At 45.4% G+C, this 17,279-nt stretch overlaps 6 protein-coding genes across 9 annotated transcripts; 4 read left to right on the top strand and 2 right to left on the bottom strand.

Annotated features, from left to right (window-relative positions):
* The first annotated feature begins 69 nt into the window (after nt 1-69).
* Nucleotides 70-4,788, top strand: LOC117894693 (eukaryotic peptide chain release factor subunit 1). Of its 3 annotated transcripts, none has more exons than XM_034801872.1 (8): nt 70-135; nt 748-1,085; nt 1,799-1,974; nt 2,031-2,500; nt 2,568-2,723; nt 2,797-2,994; nt 3,063-3,210; nt 4,526-4,788. In XM_034801872.1, exons 2-8 carry the CDS (start codon nt 1,000-1,002, stop codon nt 4,606-4,608), a joined length of 1,317 nt encoding a protein of 438 aa, XP_034657763.1. In that variant the 5' UTR covers nt 70-135; nt 748-999; the 3' UTR covers nt 4,609-4,788. The 3 variants fall into 3 exon arrangements, with proteins under 3 accessions (XP_034657763.1, XP_034657765.1, XP_034657764.1); XM_034801874.1 differs by lacking the exon at nt 4,526-4,788 and adding an exon at nt 3,426-3,962; XM_034801873.1 differs by lacking the exon at nt 70-135 and adding an exon at nt 523-687.
* Nucleotides 4,789-5,831: 1,043 nt separating this feature from the next.
* Nucleotides 5,832-8,163, top strand: LOC117894690 (cysteine sulfinic acid decarboxylase). The gene is made up of 4 exons (XM_034801868.1): nt 5,832-6,102; nt 6,504-6,691; nt 6,886-7,861; nt 7,930-8,163. Exons 1-4 carry the CDS (start codon nt 5,935-5,937, stop codon nt 8,116-8,118), a joined length of 1,521 nt encoding a protein of 506 aa, XP_034657759.1. The 5' UTR covers nt 5,832-5,934; the 3' UTR covers nt 8,119-8,163.
* Nucleotides 8,164-8,285: 122 nt separating this feature from the next.
* On the top strand, nt 8,286-9,754 carry LOC117894695 (DNA/RNA-binding protein KIN17). The gene is made up of 2 exons (XM_034801876.1): nt 8,286-9,331; nt 9,393-9,754. Exons 1-2 carry the CDS (start codon nt 8,348-8,350, stop codon nt 9,591-9,593), a joined length of 1,185 nt encoding a protein of 394 aa, XP_034657767.1. The 5' UTR covers nt 8,286-8,347; the 3' UTR covers nt 9,594-9,754.
* LOC117894694 (phospholipase A1 1) lies at nt 9,738-11,351 on the top strand. Its single transcript, XM_034801875.1, has 4 exons — nt 9,738-10,119; nt 10,176-10,435; nt 10,499-10,634; nt 10,691-11,351. Exons 1-4 carry the CDS (start codon nt 9,759-9,761, stop codon nt 11,227-11,229), a joined length of 1,296 nt encoding a protein of 431 aa, XP_034657766.1. The 5' UTR covers nt 9,738-9,758; the 3' UTR covers nt 11,230-11,351.
* LOC117894689 (DNA primase large subunit) lies at nt 11,248-12,941 on the bottom strand. Its single transcript, XM_034801867.1, has one exon. It carries the CDS (start codon nt 12,896-12,898, stop codon nt 11,285-11,287), a length of 1,614 nt encoding a protein of 537 aa, XP_034657758.1. The 5' UTR covers nt 12,899-12,941; the 3' UTR covers nt 11,248-11,284.
* Nucleotides 12,942-13,146: 205 nt separating this feature from the next.
* On the bottom strand, nt 13,147-17,267 carry LOC117894683 (toll-like receptor 1). 2 transcript variants are annotated; one of them, XM_034801862.1, is made up of 6 exons: nt 16,041-17,267; nt 15,744-15,974; nt 15,414-15,650; nt 13,689-15,319; nt 13,500-13,627; nt 13,147-13,430 (listed from the first exon to the last, which is right to left on the bottom strand). In XM_034801862.1, the coding sequence occupies exons 1-6, from the start codon at nt 16,333-16,335 to the stop codon at nt 13,226-13,228; spliced, it is 2,727 nt and encodes a 908-aa protein (XP_034657753.1). In that variant the 5' UTR covers nt 16,336-17,267; the 3' UTR covers nt 13,147-13,225. The 2 variants fall into 2 exon arrangements, with proteins under 2 accessions (XP_034657753.1, XP_034657752.1); XM_034801861.1 differs by having other exon boundaries at nt 13,147-13,445.
* Between the last annotated feature and the right edge of the window lie 12 nt (nt 17,268-17,279).

The raw sequence follows: 17,279 nt of genomic DNA on the forward strand, positions 1-17,279 counted from the left end.
TGTTATACATTGAAAAAACGATTTTTCTATTGCGACTATCGACTACTATCGACGATACTATCGACCGATTTTCGATTTTTCTTGGTCCTTTTGGTCACACTGAGCCGATCCGATCCGAGTGGTTTTGTGCACGTTGTATGAAAAATTATGAAATTAGCCCCTATTTCTAAGTGGATAATGTGGATAGTGTGCAGAGACAGCACGTGTGATAATCTTTAAGAGATTTAATCAAGTTTGCAGTCATAGGAAAGTCAATTCGAGGACAAATATCATTTGCACGCGATTGTGTCAACGTCACCTTTGGAGCAGTCTCAGTCTCTCTCTCTCCCACTCTCTCTCTCGCACTCTGTTTCTCTCCCTGTCGCACTGCTAAATTTTGCGTACGGGCGCTAATTCTCGTGAAAGCATAAGTGGAGTGAGTGAAATAATATACTCGAATTGTGCTCAACTCGAGACTGAATTCAGTCTTTTGTTCACAGGAAAAGTTGTCATCCTAAATAGTCTCTGCCTGTCTGTCCCCAGAAATCTAAACCTTTATGGAGTGTGTGAATTTATAAAAATGCGAGTAAAAAATTATTAGTATTTGCAATTATTTCGCTCGTTTCGTGACTCTGTGACAACTACTGCGCTCAATTTCGTTCTCCCCTTTCTTTCTTACATTATTTACAAGTGTATGCGATTGTGTGGGTGTATGTGTTCGTGTGTACATGTAAAAATGTGTGTAATTTGTGTATATAACCATTACAGGGTATTTTCGTCACGGCAGCCACGTTAAAAGGAACAACGTGAATGTCAATACAACGAACACGGAACGGTGAAGATAAATACTAGCGGCGCAGAAGAATCGGAGAAGGAACAGGCTGCCTAACCCTCCCCCCCAGGCCACAGTCACAGCCAGCAGCCACTGTCACCGTCACACAGCAACCACAAAAAATCACTCTCGTAATTCTATTGGCAACGACTTCGAAGGGGAACAGGAGATAGAAATTCACAAGCAAAATGTCTGGCGAAGAAACGTCTGCTGATCGCAATGTCGAAATATGGAAAATAAAGAAGCTCATCAAGAGTCTGGAAATGGCACGCGGGTGAGTACACACTCTTCTCCTCCCTCCCCTGATTCAATGGCTCCACCATTGTGTGCATATTTTTCTTAGTTTTCCTTTTGTGGGGTACACACACCATGCTGCATTGGACGGGCGTGTGTGTGGGGCGGGTGCGGAGATACTGCGCGCTGTCGCCAGACCTTGCGACTGTTTTGGGGGAGCCCCAAGTGGCGCGTGTGGTGGTGGGTAGCTGTACAACCACCACCTTCACTTTTTTGAGCGAAGTGACTCTCTCGGAGCATATTGTTTGCGAGCCTTTGAGCCCCAATCGTCTCAAACGTTACCACACCACCCGTTTGGAGGTTCTCAGCGTTCGAGCAACACGTTTTTCGTCAGGTTTTTATCAGTTCAAACTAGACCTTACCGCTGTGCCCCGCTGAGGTGGAGCCGTGAGTAATCCGCCTCGTGGCTCTCCCCTCTGCCTAGCGGATTGAGTGCTCTCACTATTTGAGTCTACTCCACCCTCTCTCTCTCTCGCTCTGTATTTGAGTCCTTCTTTAAATTGGGGTCCCCGATTCTCTCCGACTCTCCGACAGTAGGTAACAAGGTCAACGATTCACAGAACTCGGCTTTACTACAGTGTGTACATGTGTAGTACATATGTATGTACATATGTAGTATATAGCTCACCTACAGTGACGCCTCCCCACAATTTCGATTCCGAACTCCACTCACTTTCTCTTGTTTGATTTCAGAAATGGCACCAGCATGATTTCCTTGATTATTCCGCCAAAGGATCAAATCTCGCGCGTTAGCAAAATGTTGGCCGATGAATTTGGAACGGCGTCGAACATCAAGTCGCGCGTGAACCGCTTGTCCGTCCTCGGTGCCATTACGTCGGTCCAGCACAGACTTAAGTTATACACCAAAGGTGAGTTGCTGTCTTCAGATTATAATTAGAAATAAATACAAATCATTCGATTCCAGTGCCTCCAAATGGTTTGGTCATCTACTGCGGCACTATTGTCACAGAGGAAGGCAAGGAGAAGAAAGTGAACATAGACTTTGAGCCATTCAAGCCCATCAACACCTCGCTGTATCTGTGCGACAACAAGTTCCACACGGAGGCCCTCACTGCCCTGCTGGCCGATGATAACAAATTCGGCTTCATTGTGATGGATGGTAATGGTGCGCTGTTCGGTACCCTGCAGGGCAACACCCGCGAGGTACTGCACAAATTCACCGTCGATCTGCCGAAGAAGCACGGTCGCGGTGGTCAGTCTGCCCTTCGTTTCGCCCGTCTGCGCATGGAGAAGCGTCACAACTATGTGCGCAAGGTCGCAGAGGTGGCCACCCAGTTGTTCATTACCAATGACAAGCCCAACATTGCCGGCCTCATTCTGGCTGGTAGCGCGGACTTCAAGACCGAGCTCAGCCAGTCCGATATGTTTGATCCCGTGAGTTGTGCCCCAGCCTCTGGCTTCTGCCTCGGCTAACACTGTTTTTTCAATTACCCATTTGCAGCGTTTGCAAACAAAAGTCATCAAGCTGGTGGACGTTTCTTATGGCGGCGAGAACGGCTTCAATCAGGCCATCGAATTGGCAGCCGAGTCGTTGCAGAATGTGAAATTCATACAGGAAAAGAAACTCATTGGACGATACTTTGATGAAATTTCTCAGGTATATTGAATTGGGGTGTTTCCCCTTTCCAAATTGATTCTGTGTGACGACACGTTTGGCTTTTGTGATCTAGGACACTGGAAAATACTGCTTCGGAGTGGAGGACACTTTGCGTGCACTGGAACTGGGATCGGTGGAGACTTTAATCTGCTGGGAGAACCTCGACATTCAACGCTACGTTCTTAAGAATCATGCCAACTCGACGTCAACGACAGTATTACATTTGACGCCTGAGCAGGAAAAGGACAAGTCGCACTTCACTGACAAGGAGGTATGTAGCATCCCCAGCTATTATTCTTTGATCTCCTTCTCACATGCACTCCATGTTTCTATCAACAGAGCGGCGTGGAGATGGAGCTAATCGAGTCTCAACCGCTGCTGGAGTGGCTGGCAAACAATTACAAAATTTTTGGCGCCACGCTGGAGATCATTACCGATAAGTCGCAGGAGGGCAGTCAGTTTGTGCGTGGCTTCGGCGGCATTGGCGGTAAGTCGAGACAAACACAGCTCCAGACACTAACGTTAGCTATCATACTGGACTGGAGCTTGCTTTAGTTGTAGTTCGTTTGTAAGCTAATCAATGCCGAAAGTTGAAACTGTTTTTCCATTCCTCTTCCCTCATGCTGCTTAACCACGAATGCGGCTCACGAATGGTCGCCTTGGCTTTAATTGAATATTTGTAAATGTAAATGTGTCGATTAGGCATTTTGCGCTACAAAGTAGATTTCCAATCCCTGCAGGCTGACGAGCCGCTGGAGGATGTTGATCTCGATGATTATTAGACACCAGTGTGCTGTGAACAGACTCGCACTTTGCTGTTCGCTTTTTGCGAGTCGAAGAGTTCTCGATTATGCGTTAAATTCAACCAATAACAAATATACTTTTTTGGGGAAATCTCGTAAAGCAAAACGTTCAAATTGATTAGGAACCAATTTACTTGCCACATAGTTTTAATCTATGTTCAGCGTAGCCGTTCGATACAATATTTATCAGCAGAGTAGGGAGGGTCCTGCATCACTCGGAGGTGGATTGCATTTCACTGTCGGATCAGGTCAGGGTGCATTAGATGTGTACCCACATATATCTACGATTTACCAAATTTTTAAATTAGTCCGCGAATACTTTTAAGAACTCACAAATATATAATTCGTAAATTAACTGAAACGATGGAACGGCGTCGCTTTCACACAAACCATTAGATTATTCCCTGTTTTCGGATCGACTTTAATTCCATTAAAAGAAAAAAAGAAAGCTAAATAACAGCATAAGATATACGGCGAACGTGTCACCATTTAGCTGGCAAAGAGTTCCCCCGAACGTGTATCTGCATTTTCCCTTCTATTCAAACCTTAGACCGAGAGAGAGTTATAAGAAAGTACACAAGAAACAAATTAAAACCATGAGAATTGTAATAAAAATAAAACACACCACACATAAAAACGATTAAATAAAAATAACTATCGGAACATGATGGCAGTGCTACTCCAGTACTCCTGTACTCTTTTTGTAGCCTCCTTAATTTAGAACTAGTTACTGACATTGATGTCTAAAGAGGTGAGACCCTGATGTTTAGTTCTACGAGCATCTGTATTAAATGGATTATCTGTCATATTTTTAGTTTAACTACACTCTTGCGGAGGGTATTTCAATTTATAATTTTATTTTTTTTAACGCCCACGAAGCTAGTATCTTTTTTCTTTCGTTAAATTTCTTCATTCAATATATTTTTTTAGTTATCTTAATTATTTTTTGTTTCTTTATAATTTTTTTGATATTAATACGTCACAATTGTACTTCCGCAGGTATCTTACGCTACAAGGTGGATTTCCAGAGTATGCAGCTTGATGAATTGGACAATGAAGGCTTTGACTTAGATGATTACTAGAGAATGTTTCTGTTAATACAAAAAAGCTACACCTACCATCGAACGTAAATTGAAACTGAGCAGCCACATAGACCAGGAAATTAAATAGAATATTTTAATACTACGCGAAAAACACACACAACAAACCCCTCTTCCATTTTTACGTTGTTGGCGAGTAAAAGTAAAATCTAAATTAATGCATATATACAAGATAATAATATGTTAAATCGAAGAAAACAAACATTAAAATGATACCGTTTTACGTGAACAAAACTGACACAAAGATCCATTATGATTTAGTGGACCCAAAAAGCTACCAAAGTGCTAACAATATCAATGTTCTAAGGCTTTTTTAAACTACAAGAATGCAAATCGCGCTGTTCCCCTCTACGATTACCAAGCACCAAGTACACTTTGCGTACAGATATGTTTGTAAATGGCTGTCTTAAACCCGTTTCAGCTTTTCAGTGCAAATAGTAAAGAGCACAGATCCCAATACATATAAATATACAAACATATATGCATACAAGTGTTAATACATGCATTCAAATGCTGTATTTGTAAGTACTCACGTACCATACGTACGATTTACTGTGCTCGGACTACTTATCAGCTGGCGATCTCTTTCATTCAATTGCCCTTTATTGAATTGCTCTCCATTAAACTCTTCTACTTTCAAAATCTAGAAAAAGAAAAGCCGAAAGTTCCAAGTGAAAACTAATCAATTTGATAGAAATCTCTAGATAAGGTAAACTGGCCGTTCCGACTAGAGGATACCCTCTATTCCCAACTGCTTTTCTACAAGATTATACTGTGGTATTCCACGTGAGTGAAGTGAAAATTGTATTGTTAAAGAATGCAAGTACTGAAATGTTGACCCAATTCCAATGCTAATGAATATTGCCATGTGATTCTGGTCGTAGCACAGCTTCTGATATTCGTCAAACATTTCTTATACAATCCATACATATCTAGGAACTTTCCATCTACAGTTGTGATAAACAAAGTTCGGTTCCACCCCAAAGATCACGATAGCGACTGGCACTGTACGTGTATTTACAGCTGACCATATATACAAATCGTATGCTCGCACTCGTGTATACCATTTGTATGTGGTAGAGTCTCGGTTTACAACTTTGATGAGAATTTGATCAAGAGAACGTACAAACATATGAACATACTTGCTCGTAAAGTCACAATCAGCTGCAGTGCCGCGAGTGGCAATCACATCACTGGGGCACTTCCAATTGAATCGTCGGCGGCGACAGAGGTTCAAGAAATACTCACTTAATCAAATTAATCCGTTTTTTTCACTGGCAAAGTCGTGACTAGGCGATATTTTGTGATATGGATCAGGCAACAGCTGTGAATCGAGTTCGCGATGGTCTAATGGATGATTGGAAAATCCTGGAAAATGTCTTCCACCTGCTGCAGAAAGACGACACATTCTGCGTGGATCCCCAAAAATGGAATAAGCAGAAAATTGTATCATTTTTGCAGCCAGACGAGTTGAAGGTATTTCTGTCTGTCTTGAGATAACGACGGGGTGACTGTCTGATTACAAACAGAAAAGAGTTCATTTCTTGACCCCCAAGACTTATTTCATAGAAATTAATTGTGAATTAGTCAATTATATAATAAATTGAATGGTGTTGAGAGTACCGATAAGGTATAACCGGTTCTCTTCAATCAGAGTAAACGGTCGTTGCGCTAGGAGTACTTTCACGATGTAAATGAATAGACAGAGTATGAACAGTGTTTTGATAAGTATTTATCTTTAAGTTATCTTTGGAAGTTATTAACAATATAAAAAGGTTGGATATACTATACACCCATAGAAACAGGCAGTCAATAAGCTATAAATGAAACCCATAAATGTACTTACATTTACATGTTTTTTATGTTATCATTCCAAGGAATTGATTAATCTGAAAATCCGGGAGACGGAGAAGTGCACTCTCGCGGAAATCGAGCAGATTTGCCAGTCGGTGATCGAGTATTCAGTGAAAACCTCGCATGGACGATTCCACAATCAACTGTTCGGACAGGTTGACCCCTTTGGAATGGCGGGAGCATTGATCACAGAGGCCATGAATGGAAGCTCGTAAGATTGCAGCAGCATTAACGATGCACTTTGTACATATATTATGGGTGGCAATAATTATGATTGCCTTTTGTATTTAAATTAATTAAGAGTTCGCAAGATTGTAGCCCAACAATCCGCAGATACCCTCTACATATTTCATTGCTCAGATGTGATATGATAATTGTCCAATAACTATCTTTTTCGACCCGCAGGTACACCTACGAAGTGGCGCCTGTTTTTAGTCTGATCGAGACAGAGCTGATTGCCACGGTGTGCAGGTTGGCCGGATATAAAGATGGTGACGGTATTTTCGGACCTGGAGGATCCATGTCCAACATGTACGGCATCGTGATGGCTCGCTACAAGTATGCACCTGAAGTGAAGACCTCTGGCATGTTCGGCATGCGGCCTCTGGTGCTGTTTACCTCCGAGGAGTCCCACTACAGTTTTGTGAAGGCATCCCACTGGCTGGGCCTTGGCAGTGACAATTGTGTGGCTGTGAGAACCAACGAACGTGGTCAAATGCTTTTGGACGACCTGGAGGCTAAGATAATCGAGTCAAAGGCTCGTGGAGCACAGCCTTTCTTTGTCAACTGTACGGCCGGAACCACTGTGCTTGGAGCATTCGATGATATCAATGGGGCTGCGGATATAGCCGAACGCCACGGACTGTGGCTGCATGTAGATGCGTGCCTGGGTGGGGCAGCGCTTCTATCCCACAAACATCGTTCCCTGATTGCCGGCCTCGAGCGTGCGAATTCCTTTGCCTGGAATCCCCACAAGACGGTTGGAGTTCCCCTGCAGTGCTCGCTGTTCTTGACTCGGGAGTCGGGGGAATTGCTGCAACGCTGCAACAGTGCGGAGGCCAACTATCTGTTCCATCAGGACAAGTTCTACGACGTCTCCTACGATACGGGCAACAAGAGTGTGCAGTGCGGCCGCAAGATAGATGCGTTCAAGTTTTGGCTAATGCTTAAGGCTCGTGGCTACGGGCAGTATGGGCACTTGGTTGACCACGCCATCGACATGGGAAGATTGTTGGAGGATAAACTACGAACTCGTCCCGATCGCTTCAGACTTGTACTCCAGAAGCACGAGTACTCCAATGTCTGCTTCTGGTACATACCCAAGGCCATGCGGGTTACAGCCGACAAGGAGACGCCTGATTGGTGGACCCGCTTATACACAGTAAGTAGAAACAGGAGTTTTATTTAAATTAAACCCATCTCTACTCTGTTTTCTTATCATCCTGCTAGGTAGCCCCCAAAATTAAGGAGAAGATGGCGTACAGCGGCACGTTGATGGTTGGATATTCACCTCTGAAAGCGCGCAACTTGGGCAACTTCTTCCGGATGGTTTTCACGTGCTTTCCAGTGCTCCAAACTAATGAGTTAGATTTTATCTTGGACGAGATTGAACGACTGGGCGAGCAAATCGTAGTTTAACCAAAATTCATTCAGTTCATCATGTAAAATATACAAATGTAATTTTATTTAAACTATAGTACGTTTTTTCCCCGGTAGAGGTGGAGAACTATCGATAGTGTGCACCAAATTGTAAAATATCAATCAATCGATAGTACCGATAGTGGCATCGATAGTTCTCCACCTCTAACTCAGCTGTGTTTTTGTTCATAAAATTGTGATTTTTTTGTTATAAAAACTAAATTAAACAATGGGGCGCGCTGAGGCTGGTACGCCCAAGTACCTCGCCAACAAGATGAAGGCAAAGGGCTTGCAGAAGTTGCGCTGGTATTGCCAAATGTGCGAAAAGCAGTGCCGCGACGAGAACGGCTTCAAGTGTCACACCATGAGCGAGTCGCATCAGCGGCAGCTGCTGCTGTTTGCAGACTCGCCTGGTAAGTTTCTGCACAATTTCTCGAAAGAGTTCTCCGATGGCTATCTGGAGCTGCTGCGCCGGCGGTTCGGCACCAAGCGTACCAATGCCAACAAGATATACCAGGAGTACATTGCACACAAGGAGCACATCCACATGAACGCCACCCGCTGGCTAACACTCTCCGACTATGTCAAATGGCTGGGGCGGACTGGGCAGGTTGTGGCGGACGAGACGGAGAAAGGATGGTTTGTCTCGTACATTGATCGCAGTCCCGAGGCCATGGAGCGCCAGGCGAAGGCCGAACGCAAGGAAAAGATGGAAAAAGACGACGAGGAGCGAATGACCGATTTCATTGAAAAACAAATCAAAAAGGCAAAGTCAAAGGACGATGATGACGACAGTGGGCAGGAGAAGTATACGGAGCTTGTACGGGAAGAAGACGAGCCGCTTAAGTTGGATATCCGATTGGAGAAGAAGTTCCAGCCCGAATCGATCTTGGGAAAATCGGCGCTTTCGGCAAAGCGACCCAGCTCTGAGGTTGATGAGAAAGTTTTCAAGAAGCCCAAGTCAATGTACTCGGAAAAAGGCGGTTCCCATTCCAAATCTGCGCTGGATGAGATCATCCAACAGGAAGAGGCGAAAAAAGAGCGTGCCAACCGCAAGGATTATTGGCTGCACAAGAACATTGTGGTGAAATTCATCTCAAAGTCCATGGGCGACAAGTTCTTCAAGCAGAAAGCGGTTGTGCAGGAGCTCATCGACAAGTATCAGGCGAAAATCAAATTCCTTGATACAGGCGAAAAGCTGAAAGTGGATCAGGTACGCTATATATTCTATACGCCACAAGCGTTGGTCTAACTCGTTTTCCCTTTTCCTACAGGCCCACTTGGAGACAGTGATACCGGCCATGGGCAAAACAGTGTTGGTGGTTAATGGCGCCTATCGCGGCGCCGAGGCTGTGCTGAAAAAGCTAGACGAGCGCAAGTTCTCCGTCAGCATTGAGATACTCCATGGTCCGCTCAAAGGGCGAATAGTCGATAATGTACAGTACGAAGATATATCTAAATTATATGACGCATAGCAGAACCTATACGGATTATAGGTAATTCACTTTCTAGGATTAAGATTGTCTAAGATTAAATTTACGCAAACACCCAAGCTCCACCACCGAAAGCAGAGAGTGAAATGAACCATTTTCCACTAAAAACTAAATTGAGGTCAATTAAACACGAATATTAATAAGCAAATGGGGCCATTGCCACTTGCAAAATATGGCACATTATGCAAACATAAGGCTAAGGCAAAAAAAAGTAAGATTAGGAACAATGAAGAGGCAGAACAAAGCTCGAAAAAGCACTTCCATACACTTGAAGCCTTGCGCAAGGCAGAAAGAGATTCGTTGCGGTACGGCGTAGAGATGCGGATTCAGTGTTTTCTCCTCTTTCTACAAATCTCTGTGTACGCCGAGATGACATCAACTGATGGCAGATCTACAGCCAATTGGTGGGAGGCAGTGCCCCGAGTCCTGACCGACATTGTGACTGTTAAAGCAAATATTCTCACGGCTGTTCCGCTCGAGCTGGCAGCCAATGCGATAGATACCCTGTGTAAGGAAAGAATATTTCTATTGTTAGTACGCTTGTCAAACGATGTGATTCCACAGGCTCTTCCACGCTGTTTATGGGCAGAGTTCCTCCGAAGATCACTCCAGATATAAACAAAATGCACTTTCAGTACATGACGCCCTGCCACAACTACAGCGTCCCACTGCTGGATGCAGCGAAGCTTTGGAATCACTCCAAGTTTGGCAAGGGTCGCAAGGTGGTCATCTTGGCCACTGGCTGGACCAACACCGTCAACGAATCCTCTGCCATCGCCATGATTTCGAGGGCCTTCATGTGTCGCCGCGATGTGAATTTTGTAGTGTGTAGAGAGAGTCCTGCACTGCACTGTAAAGTTCACTTATAAACCAAGAAACAATTTCAGATTGTGGACGCAGCCGATTACGTGGACACGCTGTACTCTTGGTCGGCCCTAAACACGGACCTGATCGGCGAGCATATTGCTGTGGGTCTGACGCACTTGATAGAGCTCACTCCACTGCGAAATATCCACTTGATCGGTAAGTTATAGTCTAAGCAGTTGAAGGACCCACGGATGATATGTGAGTTTCCGTAGGGCACTCACTGGGGGCACACATAATGGGCACTGCTGGGCGCTCATTTAAGCGTCTTACTGGCCGACTGGTTCCCCGCATAACTGGTCTGGATCCCGCGAAACCTTGTTTTCGGCAGGAAAAGATTCTGCCGGGACTGACAAGGGGAGATGCGCAGCTGGTGGACATTATTCATACGAACATTGGCATTCTGGCAAAGCGAGGGCCCCTGGGAGACGTTGATTTCTATCCGGGTGGCGCACATCCTATACAGCCCGGTTGCCTGACCATTGGCTGCTCTCATACACGCGCTGTAGAGTACTTTGCTGAGAGCGCATATCCCCAACAGGAGAAGAACTTTATGGCCACCAAATGCAGTTCCTGGGACGAACTCAGACGCCGCGACTGCAGGGCAGGCAACCCTTCCTCGATGGGATACATAATTGATAGAAAAGCAAGAGGCATCTATTACCTAGATGTGAATGGATGGCCACCGTATGGTCGAAGTAGTAGTAAGGCGGGAGATCCCAGCTCAAAGACCTGCTACCTTTGTCGGACGTGAGACACTCAACACGATTAGTAAGTCTATAGATATGTAATTGTATTGTCTTAGCTGATTAGAATGTAATTTCCGTAAGATCTAGATCATCATTAAAGGCCTCCGAAATGTCCTTTTGGCTCTGATATGCCCGCTCCTGTGTCTCCGCGATCTTCCACAGCTCGTCATCGTCGTCGCCGTTGAACATTGACCTATCCGCATGTCCCTTAATGTCTGGCCTGGGTTTGGTCTTCTGTGGCATGGAGCCAGCAGTGCGCTTCTGACGGTTGCCCATCAGTATCTGGCTCTCCTCGAAGTAGGTGTTGGGATGATTGATGGTCGGTTCCACGTTCGAGTTGTGCGTGAGCATAAAGTACTTGCCACAGGCGATCTGATAGTGCCCGCGGGACACAAAGAACATCACCTCTTCGATGTGGCTGGTCGACAGACCGTAGGAGGCCAGTTTTGTTTTGAGTGTAGCAGGATCCACGGATTTGTAGGGACAGCCGTGGCAGTCGCCTGGTGCAGCCATTTCCTTGATGATTTTGGAGCAGGAGTAGGGCGTGTAGTTGACCATGGATCCCTTTTTGCCATAGTTGTGGTGGATGTTGTACTCGTAGCTGCGTGTGAACTTATCAGCGTCCATCTTCTTTGTGAACTCCTCGCGCCAGAAGCGAATGGAATCTTCAAGCGTTACACCAATGCCCTTGAGGAAGAGACCATACTGCATGCGGCCACCGTGCTTAACGTGATGCTGGGCCCGAATGTGCTCGTGGCACATGCGCATGCACAGCGGCATCGATGTTTTGGACAGCTGGTTGAGTGACTCGATCGCAACCGCTGCATCGCGGCACACAGTGTAATCCTTGCCGGTGTACGAGTTGTGCAGAGCCTTGAGCATGCGCGAAATGCGCTCATCTCCCTCGACCTCGTCGATGAGGCCCTTGGATGCCAGCAGGCCCATTTCGATTATTTCCTGTTGCTTTGTGCCGACAATTGAGACCAGATCGTGGGTGTTCACATAGGCGAAGCCCTCCTTCAGGTAGCAACGGCGACCGCGCACCAAGTCCAACACCTGCGTGAATGGCACCTTGTAGAAGTCGAGAAGTTCTATCTTGGAAACACTTTGGCCCGCTGTGCTCTCGTAAAGACCATCCTTGACCTCATCCTTTTCTGACTCCGTCAGAGGCTGGAATTTGAAATCATTCTCCTCGAGGAACAGCTTCACCTCGGCACTGCTCAGAGCTGCAAACTTGTATCTAAAAAGTTCCATCTCGCGAGCAACAAACCAGCGTGTCAAGTCCTCGGACCGACAGTAGGCCAATCGGAGTATGAAGTGCGACAAGTAGTCGCGCCGACGCGTCTGTATTTCCGACTCGTGCTTGCTGCCCTGCCCACTGGCTCCGCCGGGTGAGCACAGTCTCAGATAGCTGCGCAGACCCTCGCGTGTTAGCTCTGCATTCACATATTCCTTCCATTCCTCAGAGAGCAGTCGCAGTCCTTTCGTTCCGGCGCGGTCCAGGACGCGCAGCAGACGAAGCCGTTCCAGGGCAAGCTCCTCGAATTCCTCAATGTGAATGTCGTCTGTCGGTGGATAGTAGTACATCATGACATTGTGGGGGTACTTGCTCTCCAGGCTGACCACCTCGATTTTGATTTCAGTACGGGCTCGTTTCTTTAAACGAAATTCCATTTTTTATTGGAGTACAAAATATTTAATGCATTTATTTTTGCGCGCGAATGTGAAACAGCTGTTGCTGTTGTTATCGATAGCTGTAAAGCGCATGTATCGGATGCGTATGTTAAATACTATCGGCATTTCATGAACGTGAAAACATTTCGAAAACGTGATATATTGCACCGCGTATAAATAAATAATTGATTGTTCAAACCAACCGTTCAAAAAATGTGAAAGCAACACCAACATACACACAGGTTGAGTATAGTTTACGTATTAATCTATATTTGATCAGGTACATGCAAAACTGACTAGGAATTTAATGGGTTATTTATGGTTTCCTCAATCTCTGTTCTCTTTCGAATGACGAATTCCAATGACTTCCAGCGATCTTCTCAAGCGTTTCCAAAATAGTTTACGCTCCTCCAGCTTTGCTTTTTGGACTGGCCATTTGATATAGGTTTTCACATCCATTAAATATTGTAGGGTTTTGGGACGCTTGCTGCGCGGTATGTCCTCCAGGAATACAAGGATCAAATGTTCTTTGCTGACCTCAAAGATGCTGAAAGATAGTGTGACAGAGAAGGGAATGACATGCGAGTGTTGCGTTACTTACCGATGCTGGGCCAGATACATTTCGAATTGGCACCAGTGGCTGAGGAGGAACTTGGAGGAGATGATCAGCATCAATGAGTGCGATCGATCCATGCATGAGATAATGTTGTCCAGTATGGTGACACCAATCTGCAAAGAAAATCTCATTACATTAGTACAAATTAAACCCCCAAGGGATCCCCCAGCGAACCTGAAAATCTCTTTCATGCAGACATATGGAAATATCTCCTGCTTCCTCGACATTGGGCAGCAGTTCGTTCAGCACCCACGCTCGATCGTTTTGGCAGTAGCTGATGAAGATGTCGTAGAGCGTGCTGGGATCACGTTGCGACAAATGCGCAAAGCTGTCCACCGACTCTTTCGATGCACTGGAAAGCAGAGCTGCGGACTTCAGCGACGAGTAGTAGTAGTGAATGTGCCAACGCTTCAGATAGATGATCAAGCCACAAATGGACAGGCCGAGGATGCTGGCAATCACCGCTATAACCGTCGTCGTAAGGTTGTGCAATTCGTTTGAGATTTCGTTCATGGCTCGCACCTGACAGTTCAGCTCCTCCACCTGCACCTGGTCGGTGTCATTGTAGCACCAATATTGCGACGCATCGTAGTCAAGCAGCTGAAACTTCAAAGTCAACAGCTCAGCGTTGGTTAGCTCGGACATTGGGTAGGGCGTTGAGGCAGGACATCTGGCGGCACTGTACTGGCCAGCCAAGAATCGCAGTTTGAAAATCTTGTTCACCCGCTTGTAATCTTTGATGTTGTTGTAGCTGTTTTTCAGCTGTGGCAGAAATCGGTTCTGCCAGAGCTTTCGATCTATGTTTAGAGTTTCCGCGGTGCCCAGCAGTTTCTGGATATTCAACGAACTTGTGGGGCTTATGTTGAGCAGATTGTAGGAGCAGTCGGCTTCCTTGTTGTTACCCGCCGCCACCTCGACCACTTCCCTCAGGTGGCAGTTGCAAATGAAGTTGTTGTCGCCGAGACTCAGGTACTCCAGGTGTTCAAAGTCCTTGAGCATCTCATTGGTCAGCACGTTGATGTTATTGCTGCGAAGATTGAGCACGCGGAGCTCAAAGTTACTGTCGAAAGCGCTCTTGTACCAATTGCCAACGTGGTTGGAGCTCAAGTCCAGGATTTCCAAGCTCTTCAACGGCTCGAACATTGTCGAAGACAGCGCGTTTATGTTGTTACCCGCCAAGCCCAGGATTTGCACGTTCTTCAGGGGCCTGGACCAGTCCATATCCTTGAGGTTGGAGTGCTCAAAGTACAAGTACTTCAACGTACTGCCAATCCCATCGAAGGCATCATCCAAGATATTGTTCGACACGAAGGGGTTTCCCGACAAATCGAGGCCTTCCAGGGCGGTGTTTTTGAAAATTGCGCTGCTCACCATGGGAATGGCCGTGTAGCACAAACTGAGGAACTTCAGCTTCGGCCCCAAGTGTGCAAAGGCCACGGCACTGTTCCGAGTCATTTTCGAGTGGGAAACATCCAGGTAGATCAATTCCGGCAGCAGCTTAAATGCATTCTGCTGTATCTTTAGGCCGTAAATGAGGCTCATGGCCATCTCAAGCGTGGGCATCGATATTTGGTAGCTGTACGTGAGTACGTTGGTGAAGGAAATATCCAAATACTGCACTCCCTGAATGTAGTAGAACGTGTCCTGTTTGATGGTCATTATTTTATTGTCCGACATGAAGAGCCGCTTCAGGTTGGTGACGTTCCTAAAGGCCTCCTTCTCCACATACTCAATGCTGCAGTTGCTGATGTCCAGCTCCACGAGTCGTGTTAGACTCGGAAAGGTGGCCCAAGCAATGGGTTGCTCTAAGAGAAAGATATTAAGGGATAACAGATTACAAATGATTACCGATTTAGGCATTATCTGTGGTAACAAATGTGTGTGTAGTTGTGGTCTTACGTGACTTCCCAAGTTGGTCAACCTTCTCTTTCAGTAACTGAATGTAATCCCCATAGGATTTATCATTCGTTGGGGCCATATTGGCGTTGCTCGTGTTCGTGTTGTTGTGTGTTGTGTACAGAAAGCACTCCCGATCGAACAGATCAGTGGCATTTTGTGCCAGCAACTGCTCGCACTTGTGTTGTGTTGTGTTGTTTATGGAGTCCACTCGAGTTTCATTCAAAAACCGCTCAACGGCTGAAATTTGCGAATGATAACTGATCATAGGAAGGGGTGTAGTTGTCTCTTGTTTCTATAGTTTAAGTGCAAACAATTTCTAGCCATACTTACCCTCAGCATTCGGCAGTAGGTCAGCAAACTTGTTTCCCCTCAAAGTTAACAGCTTCAGCGAGTCCCTTAAGGAGTACAAAGCTTGGTAGGGCACTGCGTTGAGTGTGTTGTAGGCAGCCGAAAAGACTTCAACTTTCTTCATGTTAAATGGAAGTGAGAGTTTGGTCTGCTGGAACAAGTCTGTGTCCTCCATCATGTTGCCGTGCGATAGGTCCAAATATAAGTACGTTGCTGTGCATACAAATTGTATCAAATCAGTACATAAGGAAGCAAAAATAGATTTATCCATCTACTTACAGTATTTTCCATTCAGTTGCTTCAGGGTGCCATTGGGATATGACCACCACAGCACATCCTCCTTGATGATATCGAGCAGACAACTATTACCATCATCCGAATCGTATTTGAGCAAAGCAGACTTGAGATCTGCATCCGCAGTGGACTCTCCGCTTTCATCGGTCGTAATCTGGCGTGGATTTGGATTGGGCTGCCCGTCGGCACTCATTGATAACTCACTGCCACTTATTGCTTGTGCATTTTCACGTAGCAGAGACACAACGAGAAACACTTCTAATATGAATATAGAAGGCATTTTATAGGTCCATTAATTATCGCCGTTATCAGTGTCCACAAATTATTGATTGTCGAAGAGCAAGTTCCTACTTTTTCAATGAGCAAACATACTCGCACATTCTCGTAGCACTCGTCTGATAGGTACACTTTCTTGGTTGATTATAATCTTATTTTATGCAAGAGTTATCTTTCTATTTAAATCTTTATTTGTTTGTTTACGGGCTGGACATTTAGTTTTTCTGTTGAATCTTTTGCCAAACGTTTGCCGCACGTACCGATTCTCCTGCTTTCCCGAAAAACACTAACCAGAACAAGTGTTTGCCAATGGTCAGCGAATATAATTGGTGGCAGCCGATATGTGGCTAACACTGACACGATACGGCTTATCAATTTTGGCAATATTTTTTGCCTGGCTTGCCTTTGAATGGGGTTCCAGCTATCAGCTATTCCAGCGGGTATCACTCTTTCGGTGGCAGAATGCGTTCGTTCCGCCTCCAGTCCCACGCTTCAGTTTGAGCAGGGAGAGAGAGCTCCATGTTTCATTATCGGATAATTATGGTTCGCAGATTAGTCCATAATGCTAAACTGTGTAAGCGGTAATACGGATCAACTACCAACGATATCAATTGCATGTCTCGACGGTCTATGAGTCGACATATAAGTACTCTCAGTATTGACAGCCCCTGGATGTGATTTACAGTTCAAATGAAAGCGATAAGACACCTTAGCAAACCCCCAAGATAATCTAATGATTGGCGCTAATAAAGATTTCGAAGTTACTTCTTTTAGTTGGGATTTCACAACAACTTTCTTCATATTTTCTGATATCATTTTGTACATCTATCATCTATGTCTCTATACTCTACCGTCTTTCTGTTGTTGCTTCTATGAAATCATTTGCCAAGATTGAAGTATTTACAAACATAATCGTTACCAGAAGCGAAGAGCGTGAGTCGTTGCCCG

The sequence above is a fragment of the Drosophila subobscura genome, chromosome J (genome assembly GCF_008121235.1).
Source record: "Drosophila subobscura isolate 14011-0131.10 chromosome J, UCBerk_Dsub_1.0, whole genome shotgun sequence".
Taxonomy (NCBI): Eukaryota; Metazoa; Arthropoda; class Insecta; order Diptera; family Drosophilidae; genus Drosophila; species Drosophila subobscura.

Bases quoted from the DNA above. Each gene is read 5' to 3' on its own strand.
- LOC117894694 (XM_034801875.1), top strand. From the start codon at position 9,759: ATGGGGCCATTGCCACTTGCAAAATATGGCACATTATGCAAACATAAG. The intron at 10,436-10,498 runs GTGTGTAGAGAG...AAACAATTTCAG, and splicing joins GCCGCGATGTGAATTTTGTA to ATTGTGGACGCAGCCGATTA. The intron at 10,635-10,690 runs GTAAGTTATAGT...GAGTTTCCGTAG, and splicing joins GCGAAATATCCACTTGATCG to GGCACTCACTGGGGGCACAC.
- LOC117894689 (XM_034801867.1), bottom strand. From the start codon at position 12,898: ATGGAATTTCGTTTAAAGAAACGAGCCCGTACTGAAATCAAAATCGAG.
- LOC117894693 (XM_034801872.1), top strand. From the start codon at position 1,000: ATGTCTGGCGAAGAAACGTCTGCTGATCGCAATGTCGAAATATGGAAA. The intron at 1,086-1,798 runs GTGAGTACACAC...GTTTGATTTCAG, and splicing joins AGTCTGGAAATGGCACGCGG to AAATGGCACCAGCATGATTT. The intron at 1,975-2,030 runs GTGAGTTGCTGT...ATTCGATTCCAG, and splicing joins ACTTAAGTTATACACCAAAG to TGCCTCCAAATGGTTTGGTC.
- LOC117894683 (XM_034801861.1), bottom strand. From the start codon at position 16,335: ATGCCTTCTATATTCATATTAGAAGTGTTTCTCGTTGTGTCTCTGCTA. The intron at 15,975-16,040 runs GTAAGTAGATGG...TTGTATGCACAG, and splicing joins GCAACTGAATGGAAAATACT to CAACGTACTTATATTTGGAC. The intron at 13,628-13,688 runs GTTCGCTGGGGG...TTTTCTTTGCAG, and splicing joins TGCATGAAAGAGATTTTCAG to ATTGGTGTCACCATACTGGA.
- LOC117894695 (XM_034801876.1), top strand. From the start codon at position 8,348: ATGGGGCGCGCTGAGGCTGGTACGCCCAAGTACCTCGCCAACAAGATG. The intron at 9,332-9,392 runs GTACGCTATATA...CTTTTCCTACAG, and splicing joins AAAAGCTGAAAGTGGATCAG to GCCCACTTGGAGACAGTGAT.
- LOC117894690 (XM_034801868.1), top strand. From the start codon at position 5,935: ATGGATCAGGCAACAGCTGTGAATCGAGTTCGCGATGGTCTAATGGAT. The intron at 6,103-6,503 runs GTATTTCTGTCT...TATCATTCCAAG, and splicing joins TGCAGCCAGACGAGTTGAAG to GAATTGATTAATCTGAAAAT. The intron at 7,862-7,929 runs GTAAGTAGAAAC...TCATCCTGCTAG, and splicing joins GGTGGACCCGCTTATACACA to GTAGCCCCCAAAATTAAGGA.